This window comes from Haemaphysalis longicornis, unplaced genomic scaffold, assembly GCF_048455015.1.
Source record: "Haemaphysalis longicornis isolate Haplotype H1 unplaced genomic scaffold, Haemaphysalis longicornis Haplotype H1 scaffold_6, whole genome shotgun sequence".
In the NCBI taxonomy this organism is placed as follows: Eukaryota; Metazoa; Arthropoda; class Arachnida; order Ixodida; family Ixodidae; genus Haemaphysalis; species Haemaphysalis longicornis.
The window spans coordinates 9,207,894-9,225,180 of record NW_027526407.1 but is presented as its reverse complement, the minus strand read 5'-3'; the positions used below and the strand labels follow the sequence as shown (position 1 = coordinate 9,225,180).

Here is a 17,287-nt window from a genome sequence, read left to right as displayed (position 1 = left end):
ATCAGGTCTTTGTTTTCAGATATTAATTATAGTTGCGGTTGTGATGCCCACAATAGTTACGTTCGGCCTGTTAAACATGTTATTGACACAATTGCGATTGTGTGTACTTGTATATTGAAATGTATGTATAGAGACAGCCACTGGTCTTCCGAGTATACAACTAGCAAAAGTAACGGTTCTTTATAAAAAAATGAATTCCGGAATTAGAGACTTATTAGCATTGTACCAGTATATTCAAAAGGTTTACGGATGAAAATGTTTAAACGATTTGACGCATTTTCCTACACCCAAAGCGAGATTACAGGTTGTGAATAGGGATGTAGGAACAACAGTTCCTATTACGCATTTAGGAACTCTATTGCCGTCTGTATACGGCGCGAGTGAAACGTGCGTACAGTGGACGTTATGGAAACTGAACGCAAGCTGACAATTCTTCTCCCAGATTGTAAAACGTAGGGTCACAAAAAAGCTAAAACTCTGTTTAGCTTCCAATAAATTTTACCTAGTGCATATAATCTTAAAAGTCAAAAGGAGGGGAATGCTGCGGATCTAGATATTGGACTATTGTTCGAATATTTTGACTGTGGCGGGCAGAAACGTGGCCGCCTGAAAAACCGATGTTTCCGGTCATATCTGTGACGCGTCGGTAAAATAAAATGCCCCTGAATAAAACCTGCATTTACCAACCGCTGTTTTCTCGAGAGTATTGAAAATCACCAGGAATTCCGCTAGAGTCAACCCAATTTCATGCAAGCTAGGGCAACTCATGGCTTGAATGCACCTTCTATGCGAGGCTGGCTCGAGTTTGCCCTATTCGTTCAACTCACGAAAATAAACATGAAAATGGTTTACCAGCACAGCAACGTTCTTTGTCCTGCCAACTATTCATCTCTACCCATGTCCTGCTATTGAAACGAGGGGCAACGCCTTGTGTCTGACAGTCACGCGCTGCGCTTGCATTGTCATTACGAGTCGGTAGATCCGGGCGCGACCGTCAACGTTGCCATGGAGAGGTCGGCTTTTTTCTTTCTACATTTATGCTGCATAAAGAAACGCTGACGCAGGAGTGGGATTTTAAAAGCAAAACTTCATGGTGCACGTGGTTGATAAAGCCCCCACTTCTAGCCATCAGCCTGATTGCTGTACCCTGTTCAGCTTTATACACGCACCATACGGCGCCAGCATAGTTCACCTTACTGTTTTAATAGAGGCAATAGAGGTTACTTTTTATTTGTGGTGCTTTTGTACATAGTTGCAGTCTAACAGTGTGCATCTGTGTGCTATGCAGAGCCTTGTGGAAAGAGTAACGGGCTACAATGAGATTCTTCCCAAGGATTTTGTACTGATGGGCCTCATCAGGTTCCTGTGCTCATCGTTGACCATACGAACTTGCGCGTTTTTGGGAGATACGTTCAACAACCTTGGGAGCAAGTACATTAACAAGGTAGGTACTGTGTTTAGCAAGTGATTTGTAAATAGGAAAACGGCCCAATAAAAATCTGTCGCTTCGCAAACATGGTTCTAAAATGACCAAGTTTGTGAAAAAACACGTAATGCGAGTTCACTTGGAGTTACAGATGTTCATCAAGGTAGGTTGAACGTATTTGAAAAAAAAACAAAACAAAAATGAGTGTGCATTGCACAATCCACACACGAAACGCTTCAGAAGGAAAAAAAAATTACCAGGAATAATTAGGTAATGATGTGGTCAAGATGTACACAGTGTTAACGTTTTATTACAAAACCTTTGTTGCGGAAAAATGATACCAAGGGATCTGGAAAAATTTATTAAAGAGAAGGAGGTATGAGGGAATTATAGTGAAGTATCAGACTACGGGCCTTTAAAAATAGCTTTGCGTCGTCCTCACTGGAAGTCGTTGCTTGCAAAGCACTAGAATCAACATTTATATATATATATATATATATCATCCCACTCGGTGTATAAAGAATTTTCCGTTGGCTATACCAGCAAGATACGGCTTGCTCCAAGGAGAAAAACTGGACGCGGCAAATTTGCACATACTGGACTCATTGCTTCAATGGTTTCTAAACCTGAAGGGCCAACTGACGACCGTAGTTTAAGTTGTGGTAATGAAGATTTTTCGGCGTTTTACTTAAGTGGTTTAGCTGGCTGGGAATATTTTCAATGTAACTGAAAGGAATGACCAAGTGTGCCAGATGTTGGAATAACGACATGGTTTCCATACAACGATGGATACCTTAGCAAAAGGCGTCGCATAGCGCAAGGGCAAACTGGGTAGTAGCGGGCCGCGGCCGCACACGTGAGTACGCTGTAGATGAAGAAAGCGGAGGAATGCGGAAAAAGAGCACACAGTAGAGCAGCCAAAAAATAGAAGCCATCCGAAAGCGTAAAGGCAGATCACACAGCAAAGCGTCCTGAGTTTCGACAAATCAAATTCGTTGAATAAGGTCAGGCGTGAGGGCGGCATCTGAGGTGTTCAACTGGACATTAATAGTTTAGCATTTACAATCCACTGAGAAGTTCTCAGATGTCCTCACACTTTGTGGAAAGGGTATTGTCTGCGTCTGTCCAGTAAAGAAGAATATTTTCTGTACGTGTCAAGTGAAGAATTCCCTTCACCTATCTTATACACGCCAACAGGACAATGAATATATATTTACTTATAATACAAGCAGTTCTCAGGAGCTTCAAAACGAAATTTCAGAGCTTTTAAACGAAAAACGTAACCTATAAAAACTTAATGTTCGTTTAGGCGAAGCCTGTATGACCGTGATTTAGGATTTTATGGCGTACGCAGACAGGCCTGGAAAAACTCAATATGAAAAAGCCCTCTTAGAAGTACCTGGCTTATTCATAAAGGAAGCTCATATTGCCTATAGCATGGCGCCAGAACTTTCCCCTAAAAGTGCGAGTGAAAAAGCCAAGTTAAAAAAGAAACTCATATCGCGATCGTATAACAGCGAAAGGTTCCCCGAAGGTGAGAGCGAACAAACGATAAGGAGAATGCAGGTGCAAGCAAAAAGTATGAACGCCTTTTACGGTTGTTTTGTAGGTACGAGCCTGGGAATCCATGACATAGTGCGCGACGCATTAATCGCTTGATGAAACTAACAAACAAGCGTGCTTAGACGGGAAACGTCCCATTTGCGTGCCCTAGTAAAACGCAGGGATCACCAAAGTCGCAATACATGCAAAACAAGATATCAACACCAAGGTCGTGTCTTATGTGTTGGACAAAGATATGATGTGGATTTCTTATCATTATAGGCACGCTAGTCAAGTGCAGTATAGTCAGCATGAAAATGCGTGCGTGTATTTCTAGGAATGACCACGCTCAACGAACAAGAGCAATAAAAATTTCATAATACACTCGAGGTTTTTGCTGTTTTCTCTATGTTGTGTGGTAAACAGCGTTGCGGAGCATTCATTTTTACAAGGCGGGAATGCGGCTTAATTTTCTAGCCATCTAATAATAAAGCGGCCGCCACACAACGGATTTATTGAGTTGCTGCAATATTAGCTACCATAAAAGTGCACATTTTATTTGTGTCATTTTTTGCACATCTTTCTATTCTATGCCGCACGGGAAAATTTGCGAAAGTAGTTCTGCCCTTTTATGGTGTTGTTTATGAACTTTCATCACTGAGATTTCTTCGCAACAAAGCCCTCGCACGCAGTGTTTCTGAAAATTGTGGAAAGGGGAAGGCAAAATTTCAATCAGATTACCGTTCTAGTTTAGTCAACGACAAAATGAAACTGATTCTTTGAGGATGGTGTAAGCCGGAAGGGTGCCTTTAGTGTTCGCAAAAGCCAATCTGCCATCCTCTCCGCAGTCACAACAGAGGTACTGGAGCTGTTCGTGTTATGGCAAAAATTTTAGTTTAGAGAAGGGCTCGCTAATGACTGTCCGCGTAAAAAAAAATAAAGCACTGTTGCTAAAAAGGAGAGACTTCTTTCTATATGAGAGAATAGTATTTATGGCAGGCCGAAGAAGCAGGCCGAAGAAGCAGTTGTGACTGAGTTTACGGCAGTACAAAAAGTGTATTTTCTTTTTATTTATTACACACGACATAGCTGTTTTATCCACGGCTACGTTCACAGTTAAATTAAGTTCACAGTTAAATGCTGACGTGGTTGAAGAGACACGCCTGCGCAGTAGAGTGTGAACGGCGGACAACGACAACGAGGGAGGGAGGCACACAGCCCCGAGCATGAGATGCTTCGCATCTAATAAACCAACGTGGGCAGCCTCTTTGAGTACTAAAATCTAGGCTTTGATGGATGACCGTGTGGTCGGAAATGCTCATATAAGACATAAAAAGAAGGCGCCGAACACAGGAAGAAAATAAAAAAAATGAGGTTCTCCTCCCCTTAACTCTGAACTGAAGCCTTGTTCACACTAAAATCTAAAAAAGCGATTTAGGAATTTATCTACGCTGAAGCACGTAATATTAACTCATTGCATAAGGGTAGGGAAGATTGCCGTTTGTGCGGTTCAGACTGCTTTTTGGTCGTCTGTGTTGCTATAGATTCCATATGCAGCCTACAGGTCAAGTCCTGGGTGGCGAAAACACGTGCCTTGCCCCAGTCTATCTCATGCTTAGACTATTGTGCATAGTTCGCGAGGGCATTAGCGGATATGTTTCTCCTGTTTACGTTGTTACAATGCTCTTTTACCCGGTTTTTGAAAAAAAAAAAAAAACAGATTCCCCTATGTATATTCTATCGCAATTTGCTCATGGCCCTTCATACGCAACACCGGGAAATCGGTTTTTTGGTAACCTGCCTTTCTCCGTCACAAGAGCGTTCTTTACTTCTGGGTAGGAACATCGTAAACGTGCACTTCATACGTGCGCAGAACATTGGCCAAAGTATTATTCCCTCAAGGCACGCACGGTATGCCGCTGCAGAAGGGCGATCCAACCTTTGTTCCCCCGAATTCACGAAGGAATCTGGGTAACCGCTTGCAGACAGGTCCCGACATGCACGTTTGATGTTAGCCGAGTCGTCAGAAGCAGTGGAGCAGATAGTGCGGATGCGTTTCATCAAAGAAGATTTATATGATTGATTGATCGATTGATTGATTTATTGATTGATTGATTGATTGATTGATTGATTGATTGATTGATTGATTGCTTGACTGTAGGGTTTAACGCACCGACGCAACGCAGGCGATGAGGCGCACCGTAGTGGAGGGCTACGGATTAATTTTGACCACCTGGGGATCTTTGAGGTGCACCAAAATCTCGTATACACGGGCGTTTTTGCTTTTCGTCTCCATCAGAAAAGCGGCCACCGCGGCCGGAAGCGAGCGGGCCACCTCGTTCTCAGCAGCGTTACGCCTTAGCCACTGAGCCAGCGCAGCGGGTTTCATTAAAAAAGAAATCACGGTCCTCTTGTGGGATCCAGGCTGAACCGCCTTGAAGTTTAGGTAGCGCCCCGTGTGTGCGCTTTTTGTGAATGCAGGAAATGATGGTGAAGTACCCCCATGGTGTAATAGAGCGTACAGGAAAGGCAACCTCCCTTGTTTACTTTTTCTACTATAAACTGAATTGATCTTTCACTGAATTTACAGTAATGCGTAAACGAGTACAAACCGTCTGTTTCAATTATTTAAAAGCAGTAGTCAACGTAGAGCACAAATATTCTAGGGGATGAAGTGAAGGTCAAAAGCGCTTGTCATTCTACAGGATCCATTGTCAACTTGCCTGCTATGACCTAAATTGAAGACCCAATGGCTGTACCGTGAACGTGTTTGTAGAAAAATTTGCTAAACACGGAGAACGTCTCCGAGAAACAAAAGAATAAAATCCTTGCAAGGTCGGGCATCTCGATGGGCGTTCTTTTCGGGAGAACGGGGTCAAAATCGACTGCGTCTTTGCATACTTGATACAAGTAGCCGGAAATACTGTAATTGGCAACCGGGTGAATTGCACGATGTGCTGTAACGGGGTACCGGACTTGTAAATTTTGGGAACGCCGTAAAATGCCGGAGCCGATTAGTTGTGGGATGAAAGCTGGTGGTAAAAGGGCTGATTTTGCTCTGAAATAACCTCGAAGACGTCAGCAAGCAGCGTATAAAAATCCTTTTGTAGTTTTGACGTAGGGCATTTGTCAAAGCGAGTAGCTGTGTCTCCGTCAGAAAGCAGCGCCTGAACACTTTCGTCGTATTCACTCCTGTTCAGCAGGACACTCGCGTTGCTTTTATCTGCAGGTAGGACAGCGACGTCCGTTTTATCGCGGAAGCTCTTGATAGCTCTGCGTTAATCTCCAGGGGCCGAGATATCCAAGCACGTGGGCGCAGTTCGGAAAGAATACCTAATGCTCGGGTGCGGGCTCCGTCACCTCGGTACGGTTCCACACGGGTGACAGTTCTGAAAAGCCACAGCGACTGCTGCTAATTTGCACAGGAGATGAGGCGTAACCCATAATAATTAAGAAGGAATACTGGTCAACCCCCACTATCCTTGTTCCGGGTAGAAAATGATGTTATGCGGGGCATGGTGTAGCTTCAAAACCGGTGGTACATCGTATTGGGAGAATGGCAAGTTAGACAGTTGTAAGAATATCTAGTTGGAGATATACGATGAAGGGGAAGAGTGTTGCATGTGTTTGGTTGTGGAGACTGTGCGAAAGGTGGCTTTTACAGGAGTGGACAGAGGAATGAGGCTTGGGTACCTGAAGTAGCTGTTACGGTAGCGGTGGTGTATATCCGTGTAACGAATGGGATTGAGATGGTTGGGGTGGTGGTTGCTGCCATTCACCCGTCCAAGCATTGGAAGCTGCCAGCGATAGGCTGCCTCTGAAGGGTTGCAATTTTTATGGGCAAAGATATCAAGCTGTAAAGTTCTTGCACAATACCCTCAGACGGCTGATATTGAGGCATTGTAGCTTTGGGTTAAGAAAGCGAAAGAAAATTGAAAATGTCCACTTGAAAATCGCCTGTTTTGTTCAAAACCCACAGACCCGGATGCGGATCTACTTGTGCCACAACCCAGCAGGAACATCCATGAAAAATGTGATACACTTTGGTCAGGTCTGTATAAATGGCTTCTAAACGTTCATTTTTTTGTGCATACAAACGAGATGCTTTTATTTACCTAACACTTTACCTAAATTTCCTATTCAGTCATAGAAAATATAGTGGGCGGCGGCGACCCCCTTCACTGAGATTCCGTCTGCAGTAAACTAAAAGAAGGCTTGGATTTTTGTATCTACAGTTTTTTCTGGTTGGAGAGAATTTTGTTGATTTTGTTAAGAACATTTTGTATTTAGCGACTGTAAATATTGAAATATTTATTTCTTCACATGTAAACGTGTGAACTGGAAAGTAGTGGTTTTGCAGGGTATTTTAGCTAGAGGTTACTTATATTCCTCGTATTTAGACCTATGATACCGAAGCAGCGTCCTCATGAACAAAGTAAGACTCAGTCAGCACTAGCGAATTTTCCAGACTACAATTTGTTTTAATCAAGAAAGTCAGCGATTCAACAACAGCATGCAGTAGCCTCAATATATTATCCGTCGTGATTATCAAGAGGGGCACACGATTTTTTAAAACAGGATAATAAGCTAGCTATCTACGTTTCTGATTCATCGAGGAAGGTGGAGACATGTCAAGGTGTGGTGTACGGAGTATGGTTGCATTTCGTCTTTTGCGAAATGCTGCTTTGGAAGTTGTGAGTTGCACTCGTAGCCGTTGATGTGCAGTTTTTTTGTAGCTGAGAGATCGGTCATCATTGTTATTATATTAGGTAAATTTGACTGTATTCCTGAGGTTCTTATTAATTAATGGCAATGTGATAAATTTCTAGTTTATCGTCTTTTGTTCAGGCACGTTTGTTGGCAAGAAGGGGTAAAGGCGAAGCCGGGTTAAACAGATACAGCAGTGTAAGGCAGATGCCGTACGTAGATTGGTTATTGCGGTAATGACAGCTCCCAAAAAGTTGCCCGCACTCTCCAACGTAGTGCATTCCTCGCGTTGTTCTCAGCGCGCTCACGTCTATGGCCAAGTACGGCAATATTTTGTGCCGTATGATTGGGGCTTGTTACATGGTTGTGATCCAGAAGACGTAACAAAAAATGTCGTTTTATTGTGTGCCAGCGGTTTTATACGGAGCATCACTGTAACAGTGCCAATAAATATGCAGCAGGTGCAACGTGTCTTCCAAAGTATGTATCAAGTTTTAAGACGCTCTTTATATTACAGCTCGTAAAATCTAAAAGGTCTCAAAAGTTTGATTATGGGGCAGCAAGAAACATGAAGGTGTACGGACAGGTAAGAAAATTTGTTCACCAACTGCTCTTTGATACAGGCGTCTCGAAAGCTTTCCAGTTTAGTATGTTGCTTCAAGAAAAGTATAATGCATTTCAGCCTAATCATCCAAGAAATTTATGTATTTGTTATTTTTAGTTTTAATAACACACCTCTGTTTTGGCGCAAAATTAGGGTAAAAGGTTGCACTAGGCATTCCAACCATACCCTCCTTTTCCACTTAGGAACGATAACAACAATCCGCAAAACTAAATGGATAACTTTGAATTACCTGCCAAGTAGTAAAAGAAACATTAACCGGGAAATAGAGGAAACAGGAGGGCACAGAACGCAGGGCGCTCAAAGTTGCAACAAATCAATCATTAAAGAAAATTAATGAAATTCTATAGAAGCTTCATAATAAGAAGCTCTAAAATAAAAAAAAAACAACGAACACGTACAAATGTAACATTTAGGGCTAAAGAGCACGTCACAATAAAACACATCTTTGAAGCAAAAATTGTTTTCTGTGTACTGAAAATTAGGCAATTTACAGATTCGGTTGTTTATAGCCGTTCACCGGCAGATTAGAATAGGTTTGGTTGCAGAAAACAAGTTCTGTGGTGGCCATGCAATCTGGTGGGTTGCTTGAACACAGGCTGACATCTCTTGTGCCAGCAAATCTTGCAATGTTTTGTAGGTATGGACTGACGTGAGAGAGAAAGCTGATAAAAAAGTTTCTTGTTCTGTTTCTAACTACGCAAACTGCAACTGACCTCGGCATAATTTGTCTTTGTTCAATCTTCGAGACGGGTTCTTTGTAAACCTTTGAGTTGTTTAGGGGGCGACATTGGCTCTCTCGATGAAAAATCATCTAAAGCGGACCTTGCAAAATGCAATATACGAATTAGGCTGTTCACGTTCGTTTCAATACGTCTTTATATCATCTTGTTCACAAAAATGTTTGCATTTTCGCCATTACTATATCACTGCTTAAATTTATTTTCTAAACCTGAAAAATTAAAAAGACAATCTTACCGAAAATTTTAGGCGAAATGTTTGATAAACTTTTTGCTTTATTGACAAATATTTTCATCACTTGACCGTTTTAAACGCAGGCGGTTCCTCCTGAATACAACCTTTCAAGGGTGGCTACGAACATTGGACTGTTTTCTAGTCAAGGAGACCAGTTTGTCACTCCAAAAGAAGTCGCCGACTTGAGAGCTCAGCTTGGTAATAACGTGAAAAAAGATGTATTTATTCGGGACCCAAACTACACCCACGTTCACTTTGCAATAGGGCTCCTCAATCAAAAATACTTGTTTAACGATCTTTTGGGATTCCTTGGTTCGTATAGGTTAATTATTGTGCGATCAGACGTCACCGATGAAACGACCACCATTTCTGAGACTGCATCATTACTGACACCTACATTGTCCACAGTGTAAAAACGCTGAAATAAATGTTTGCACACTTAATGCAATTCGTTTTTTGAATACAAGGAGTTCATTGCAATTTGCTGCTAAAAATAAGAAAGGTATTTCACAGCTGTATGTGTCTTTGATAATTTTTATTTAACTTAGATGGGATAAAACAAGAAGCCCTACAAGTATGGAATGCATGTAAAGCGGGAAACAAAGTAAGCGACAATTATTTTCAGTAAATATATTGAGACATGACATAACCTTGTCAATTCGCATACTTTGCCTATTTAGTAATGAGAAGGTGAACTATCATGAAGCAAAGGAGCACCTTCAACTATGTCTCTATTAAAGAGTTGAGGTAAAGAATACTTGAGGTTAACGTTGATTACCAGGCTAATGTTAGCTTAGGGTAATCTCGAGCGCATGTAGAAGAGAGGCACGTTTGTGAGCATATTGTTGCACGCGGTTGGAGACCAAGAATGTTGTTCGACATGGATATTTGGGTGGCCAAAAGTAGATTTTAGGAGCCGAACACTTTACCTTGCGTTGGAAAGTTTCATTAGCAGGATTGTCTGATCTGAAGATTTTGCGGAAGTGATGCTAACTATAAGCCCGGAGGTCTTGGTAATCTAGGCGTTAGATTTTAATATAAATTAGTGCAACTGAGCGTGAATTTATTGTGTTCACATATAGTATTCGGAATTTATTTTCGCCATATAAAAAATGGTGTTACACAGCTGCTTCACGCCTACAAGCTACAAGTTTGTGAAGCCCTCATACACTGTTCGCAGTGTATAACATCGCTATCAATGCCACCTATAGTTGCCACAATATCTTTTAGCCAACGTCGCCAAATGGCAACTAACGGTTGAACCAGTTTTATTGTTGCAAGTGCACTATGCTTGTGCGTATTTGAGTATAGTTGTGATGAGGGTGTTATCGTTTCCGCCAGCTTTGCGAGACACAGTCCGGTGAGTCGAAGTGCTAGGGCATGAATCTATATATTTTAAGGTAGCGAGAATGGGCTGTAAACCGCCGCGGTGGCTCAGTGGCTAAAGTATTACGCTTAGGCACACGTTAAAAATCCCCAATCGGTCAAAATTAATCCGGCGTTTCCGCTACGGCGCTTCTCATCGCCGGTGTAGCGTCAGCACGTAAACCTCATAATCCACAAATCATTTAAAATGGCTAACAAAAAGAAACGCCTTTACAAATAACCAAAGGAACCTTACTACCCTGGGCGCTGCTTTTCCTTTAAAGCTGCTCATTATGCTTACCTAGAAGCACTCACAAAGGAAATAATACCTTTCTGCAGAGCACATTACCACGCCTATTACCAATGAAAAATAAAAGGTTTGGCGCACGATAAATCCGTGTAGTAACTACCATTTAAAAATTAGCGAATCTGATGGATCGGATAGCCCTTCTTACCAATGTGCCGCAGCTCTTGATGCCGCATATACAAGCAACTTCTGCCGAAACACAAACCCTTCGTTTACTGCCACCCCTTGCTATGACTTCGTAACAATGCCAGCGGTTATTATTGACATTGGGGGCGTAGAGAACTCATCATATCACTGAAACAATCCCCGGCTTTCTGTTGCTACGCGATATGCCGAAAGGTTTTAAATAACACGCGTACCTACTCGACAAATACGCTAACAAAACATTTACAGCAAAAACTCGACGAAATCAATTCAAAATCGGGGCGGTGGTTCTCCTACTTTAGTCCACTAACACGCATTCTCCGCTCATTTACATGATCATTTTACTAACCAACGTTGCATGTAAAATCACTGAGCACATCCTCTTTATGAATCTGAGCAAATAACGTGAGTCAAAGTAATTTTTTTATAAATCACAGCATGGCTTCAGAAAGATTTACTTGTGTGAAAAGCAGCTTATTCTTTTACACTTAAGCTTAACCTCATTAAATACAACAATTACATTTCTGACGGATTTTTTTTTCAAACTTTTCCAGAACTTGCGATTAAGTTGCTGCGAAATTAGTCCTACGGAAAGTATGCCCACTTACCTTAAATGACAAGCAACTAACATATCTTGAAATGCTCCTTCCTAACCACTCCGAGTTTGTTTCAGTTACTCCGAGCCGAGCGGTGTTTACTCAGCTGTTACCCAGGGCTCGCTATTGGTTACTCTTTTCTTCCTAAGTAATGTTAAAGAGCGTTTTGATTTTCTTCCGTCATCAATTTGTTCGCGGACGATTGTGTAATTTACATAGAAATGATATGTTACAGAGGCGTCACATTAATACATGTATATCTAAATGCTGTGTCACCTTGGTGCAAAACATGGTTCATGAAACCAAACCCTAAAAACAGCATATATATGCTTGTGACCCCAAGTATTTAAAAACTGCCGTGGTACTCGATTAATACCTCCATTTTAGAAAACGCGTGAAGTTGTAAATAGCTTGGTGCGCACCTGCGATTTGATTTCACCTGGAACATTCACGCGGATTATGTTGTCAATAACACTAACCCAACACTAGGTACATTCGACGTAATTTTTAAAAGCACCTTCTTCCCTAAAACTACTCCTCTTCAAGACGCCGGATCGGCCAAACTTGAATGTGCGGCATCACTGTGGTACTCAAGGAAAGTTACCCTGACCCAACAACTAGAAATAGTTGAGAATAACGCCGCCCGTTACATACTCTGCGATTATACCCGCAGCGACAACGTCACACACAGGAAATCGAGCCTATCGAAATACCAATCCTAGCATCTCGTCGGAAACTTTTTCGCCTGCGTCTTTTCTTTAAAATGTTGTATCATCCCGACATACATAGCAAATTTATGCTAGCGCCTCGGTACGTATATTCTCGCCTTGACCACTCAAATAAAGACAAGATACCTCATTCACGGATGAACGCCTTCTCAGAGTCATTTTTCCCCCAGACGGCATCAGATTGGAACCACCTTCAACAGCCAACTACCTGAATGAAAAATCAGGTATATTTAAATAACGCCTTCGCCTACAATGTATACAAAAAGATTTTGGTATTTATCCGCGTCTAATTACTGCTTCATATATTTATTTCAATTTTCACGCTAGAGTTTACAGCTCACGTTGAATAATTAGGAAATAATTTTTGCTTCCTATCGTCTTTAATTTCACTGATTGTTTTTATTCGCTTCATTTGTGTACGCACTCCCGTCTGTAATGCTTTCAGGTGTTTAGGGCAATAAATAAATAAATAAATAAATAAATAAATAAATAAATAAATAAATAAATAAATAAATAAATAAATAAATAAATAAATAAATGCGGGGATAGAGACCTGCTCTAGCTGGGCTATGGCAGGTTTAAAACCAATAAAAAATAAACAAATAGGGCGAAAAGCCAACCAAACATTTTTAAGAAAAAGCCATTTTGATGATTTAAAAAAAAAGAAAAAAATTCCCCGACAAACCGTTGTAACAAGCCAGGACCATGTAAAAGCCTGCATTTGCACAATAAACGGAGAATTTCCGGAAATACCACATTTCATTGCATAACTCCTTGCATAACTCCATTATTCCTTTGCAAAAGGAATTTTGCGAAAACAAACACCAGAATAGAAAACCAAACTCTAAAGAAATAAACAAACAAATTATGTACGTTATCCATCTGCTCCACAAGAGCAGAGAATAAACAGGAGAAAAACATTGAGAAGAACGTTGAAAATAAGAATGCAAATATTGAAAATAAAGAAACCGTATAATACCCTGCCTTTATAGAACAACGCAATATTCGCGGAAGTAACATACTTTATTCACTCGGGATACTTAAATGAATATAAACCCCCTTTTTTTGAAGCTGCTGCGCACGGGCGTGGCCCTGGCAGAGGTAGCAAAAATAATTCTGGCAGAGATTGTGCGGTCTGTTCAGAGTTTACAGACGTGTCGCCTGCTGCTATAACCGAGCCCGTATAGTGAGTTACCGGGTTGGGCTCCTATCGAAAAATGTAAATGCAGTATGTTTTACAAATGCAACTGTCGCGCAATCTATAACATGAAGAGTGAAATTGTTGTTTCGGTCGACATGCGCTACCCTGAAAAGGAGTGAGCAAGTCAGGAGCTTTCCGTCAGGGCACCTTTCATAAACTTGCCGTTCTGTTTCCCGTAGCAGTCACACAAGTTATTCATAGAACCGGTGACGACCGGGGGTGCTATGCCAAATCCGGATATCGCCTTGTCATTCTACGCCCAAAACGACACGAACACACTGGGAGACCGAAATCCGCCGTAGTATCAAGGGCTCACCCACAAAGGCGAATAGTCGTCCCAGACAAAATATAGGCGGCAATGAATTCACGTCTAGTTTGTAAGCTTGTTGAAGGTAGCAAACTTCCTATGGTCAACGAGGCAAAGGTGCCTTCACAAAAGCTATGCGATCCAATTCTGGCACTGGACACTTAACTGTCTTTGCTTCAGAATGGCGTGCACAACTGGCATGCTTGTAGCAAATGTATTGTATGGTAATTTCAGAAGAAGAGATACTGAAGCAATTTAAGACACAAGGAATCAAGCTCAACCGAAGCTCCTACCATAACGCGCAAAAGAAAGGTAGGAAGAGCTCTTTGTTTCGAAAGGCGGACTCGTGATCTCTTCGCGAGCAAAAATTTGCGAACGTATTCGCTAGCTGAATACGTAACGCCACCTTTGGGTCATCAGGAATATTAATTCAAAGCTTTGTACCTATACCTGCCACCGGTTCTTTCCTGGCGTTCGGGACAAGAAGCTCCCAACGCGGCTGAGGATGGGGGGGGGGGGCGATAATTCTCACACAGCACAGTGTAGATGGCGCGTCGATAGGGCGCTATTACCCAGCGGTCGTCGCACGCACCTGACTGCTAGCACAGGCGGGCGGGTCGGTGAGATGGCTTTGTCGTCTGCTTTAGCGACAGTTGTATTGGGCCTGTTTTGGCACTGCTTCTCGTTCATTCCGCGCTTTTTTGCACGGCTTGAATAACGTTTTGGACAAAACTTGCTAGGTAACCCGGACCAGACTGAATGAAGTGAGCGTACGGCAAAGATACGTTAAGGATTGCTTTGCAGAGTGGGAAAACAAAATGCAGAGGGAACATACCGGCATCAGGGCGTTAGCGTAACATTACCTTTTGCGAACCGCTTGCCATAAATGGGACTCCTTTTTCTGAATCGGTAAATACCAATGCGGTTGTGTTTTAAACGTATTATAAAATCCGAAAGGAGCAACCGGTTATGCTAAATAGTGATTATAAAAGTTTCCTCAGCTTTCTCGCAATTCTGAAACTTACTATACTAACTAGTTTAAATCGGTATAAATGGGAATCGCTGAGCTCACATGCCAAATTATTTCAGTGTCTCCGCATGTGTCACAGGGTGGTGTAGCCGCGAACCAGCACATCAGGATGCCTATCTCACCTTTTAAAAGACGCTGTTCTCCGCTTTCTTTCCGCCGACGCACGGCCGGGCTACAGTGGCGGCGTTCGCCCTTCTAGCCCGTGCGTGGACGGCGCTGCTACTTTGAGGACGCCACTCTCACAAATTGCAGGAAATGGCTGGCGGAATATCTGGTTTCAGTCTTTGTACAGTCACGTGTGTGAATTCAGTTGGTGTGTCTTGGGTAATTCTTAAGGGTGTCGTTTAAAGCCTTGCTTTCCAACCACCTAAACAGGGTGGATTGGAGCCAATTTTTTGGGTTTTGCAGAATTATTGGGGAAGTTTTGTGGACAATCAGTATTCTAACAAAACAAGGTAGTGTTTCATAAATACTATAAATAATGTTTTTGGAGAGGTGCGAATTGCGAGACGTCACTAAATCTCATCAGAAAGCTAGCGTGTCACCTTATTCCTTCAGAAGCGTGTTTAACGAAAGCAAAGTCGAAAGGGCTGAGTCAATATCTCTACATGCGGGCGCGGAAACATCGTTTGCGGAAAACTCCTCTAGATATCGCGTTTTTTAATCTCGCTGTATGTGCCCTAGCCATGCAGTTATGGAGTCCTACCGGCTCCCGAAGTAAGATTCATCCGAATAACTACGGGGATAGTGTCAGAAGGTTTAAGCATGCTATTAAAGCTCTTAAGAGCATAAACAGCACTCCCTCATGAAACAAGAATCTGGCCACCCTGGTGTAGTAGTTAGCCGCCACTTCCCATGCCTGACCAACTCAACTCTCGGCTCACAGCCGCAAGCAGCAGTAGAGCACATGTGGGCGGTGGTGGTCGGAAGAGCGTTACTGCAGAGCGTTCTGAAAATCTTTGGGTGCACACAGGCCGCATTTGAAAATTTACCTTAGAAACCTCCAACGCACGCACCTTGTATAGTGAGAGATGCTTACCTGTACACAATGTCCGAGCTGTCGTTGGTAAAGCGGGATATCCTAGGTTTATTCGAGGTTAGAAGAACAGGACAAGGATTCATGGACCACAATAGTGGTCATATTCTATAATATGGTCTATAATTTTAAATTTTAATAATTTGGGTGCAGCTTGGTGTCATTTCTTAATTTGTTTTTTTGTGTTCACCGGAAATAACCTTCAACATCATTTTGCGGGCTGTTATTTAGTAACCCCAGATTTGCTGATGACGTTGCCTTGCTAAGTAACTCTGTGGACGAATTGCAAAGCATGCTTTCCACACTGGACAAACAGGGTAGAACGATGGGCCTGAAAATAGTATGCAAAAAAATAAGGTAATAATCAATAACTTTAGCACAGCATAGAGGTTTCAGGTAGGTAGCGAGGCAGTGGAAGTGGTAAGCGAATATATCTACTACTTAGGCCAAGTTGTGACCACGGATCCCAACCATGAGGCGGCGACAATTATAGGGATAAGAATGGGGTGGAGTACATACGGCATGCATTCTGAGAAAATGAATGGCAGCCTACCCTTGTCCCTGAAGAAAAAAAATTCCCCGCATTTCCCCGAGGGGAAGAATGTGAAAGTGCGAATGCACGAGTTGAATTTGCGCGGTTCGGTAATGTTCGCGAAAGAGAGATCACACACACACACACACAACTACAAAGAAAGAAAGATGCATTAATTCACAGACACCTATTTGTGTTGTCGTTGTACTTGATTGCTAGAGCGGATCTCAGCTTTGAAATTTCTTGTCAGTACTCCTTTAAGCAGGTGCATTAGCCCTTCTCACGCCCGATTCTTGGCCAATCCCCCACGTGGGTATGTGCCATGTCAGCGGCCAGGCAGCGCGCGCCCATCTCCGCCCGTTGCCAAGGAAGACGAGGAGATTCCTGGCCAATCCCCCACGTGGGTATGTGCTATGTCAGCGGCCAGGCTGCGCGCGCCCATCTCCACGTGCGCGGACATCGCCGGTGGACGCAGGTTCAGGGTCGCTTAAGAAGTGCATTGCACTTAAAAAGTGCATGAGAGCTGCACTTCACCGGTACTCACCTACGGGGTAAAAACGTGGAGGCTCACTAAGAGAGTTCAACATAAAATGAGGACGACTGAACGACTCAGCGCGCAATGGAACGGAAGGTGATAGGTGTAACATTAAGGGACAAAAAGAGAGCGGAGTGGGTCAGGAAACCAACGCCTGTAAAGGAGAAATTAAGAAGAAGAAATGGATGTGGGCAGGGCATGCAATGCGAAGGCAAGATAACCATTGGTCATTAA

The 17,287-nt window shown here is 42.6% G+C and overlaps 1 protein-coding gene across 1 annotated transcript; it reads left to right on the top strand.

Moving 5' to 3' along the window:
• Positions 1–946: 946 nt before the first annotated feature.
• Positions 947–9,715, top strand: LOC144141380 (gastric triacylglycerol lipase-like). Its single transcript, XM_077672965.1, has 5 exons — positions 947–1,013; positions 1,289–1,444; positions 6,948–7,019; positions 8,193–8,261; positions 9,356–9,715. Exons 2-5 carry the CDS (start codon positions 1,346–1,348, stop codon positions 9,683–9,685), a joined length of 570 nt encoding a protein of 189 aa, XP_077529091.1. The 5' UTR covers positions 947–1,013; positions 1,289–1,345; the 3' UTR covers positions 9,686–9,715.
• Positions 9,716–17,287: the final 7,572 nt, after the last annotated feature.

Coding starts and splice junctions, on each gene's coding strand:
- LOC144141380 (XM_077672965.1), top strand. CDS start 1,346: ATGGGCCTCATCAGGTTCCTGTGCTCATCGTTGACCATACGAACTTGC. Junction 1,445..6,947: donor GGAGCAAGTACATTAACAAG/GTAGGTACTGTG, acceptor CAAAACCCACAG/ACCCGGATGCGGATCTACTT. Junction 7,020..8,192: donor ATGTGATACACTTTGGTCAG/GTCTGTATAAAT, acceptor TTTATATTACAG/CTCGTAAAATCTAAAAGGTC.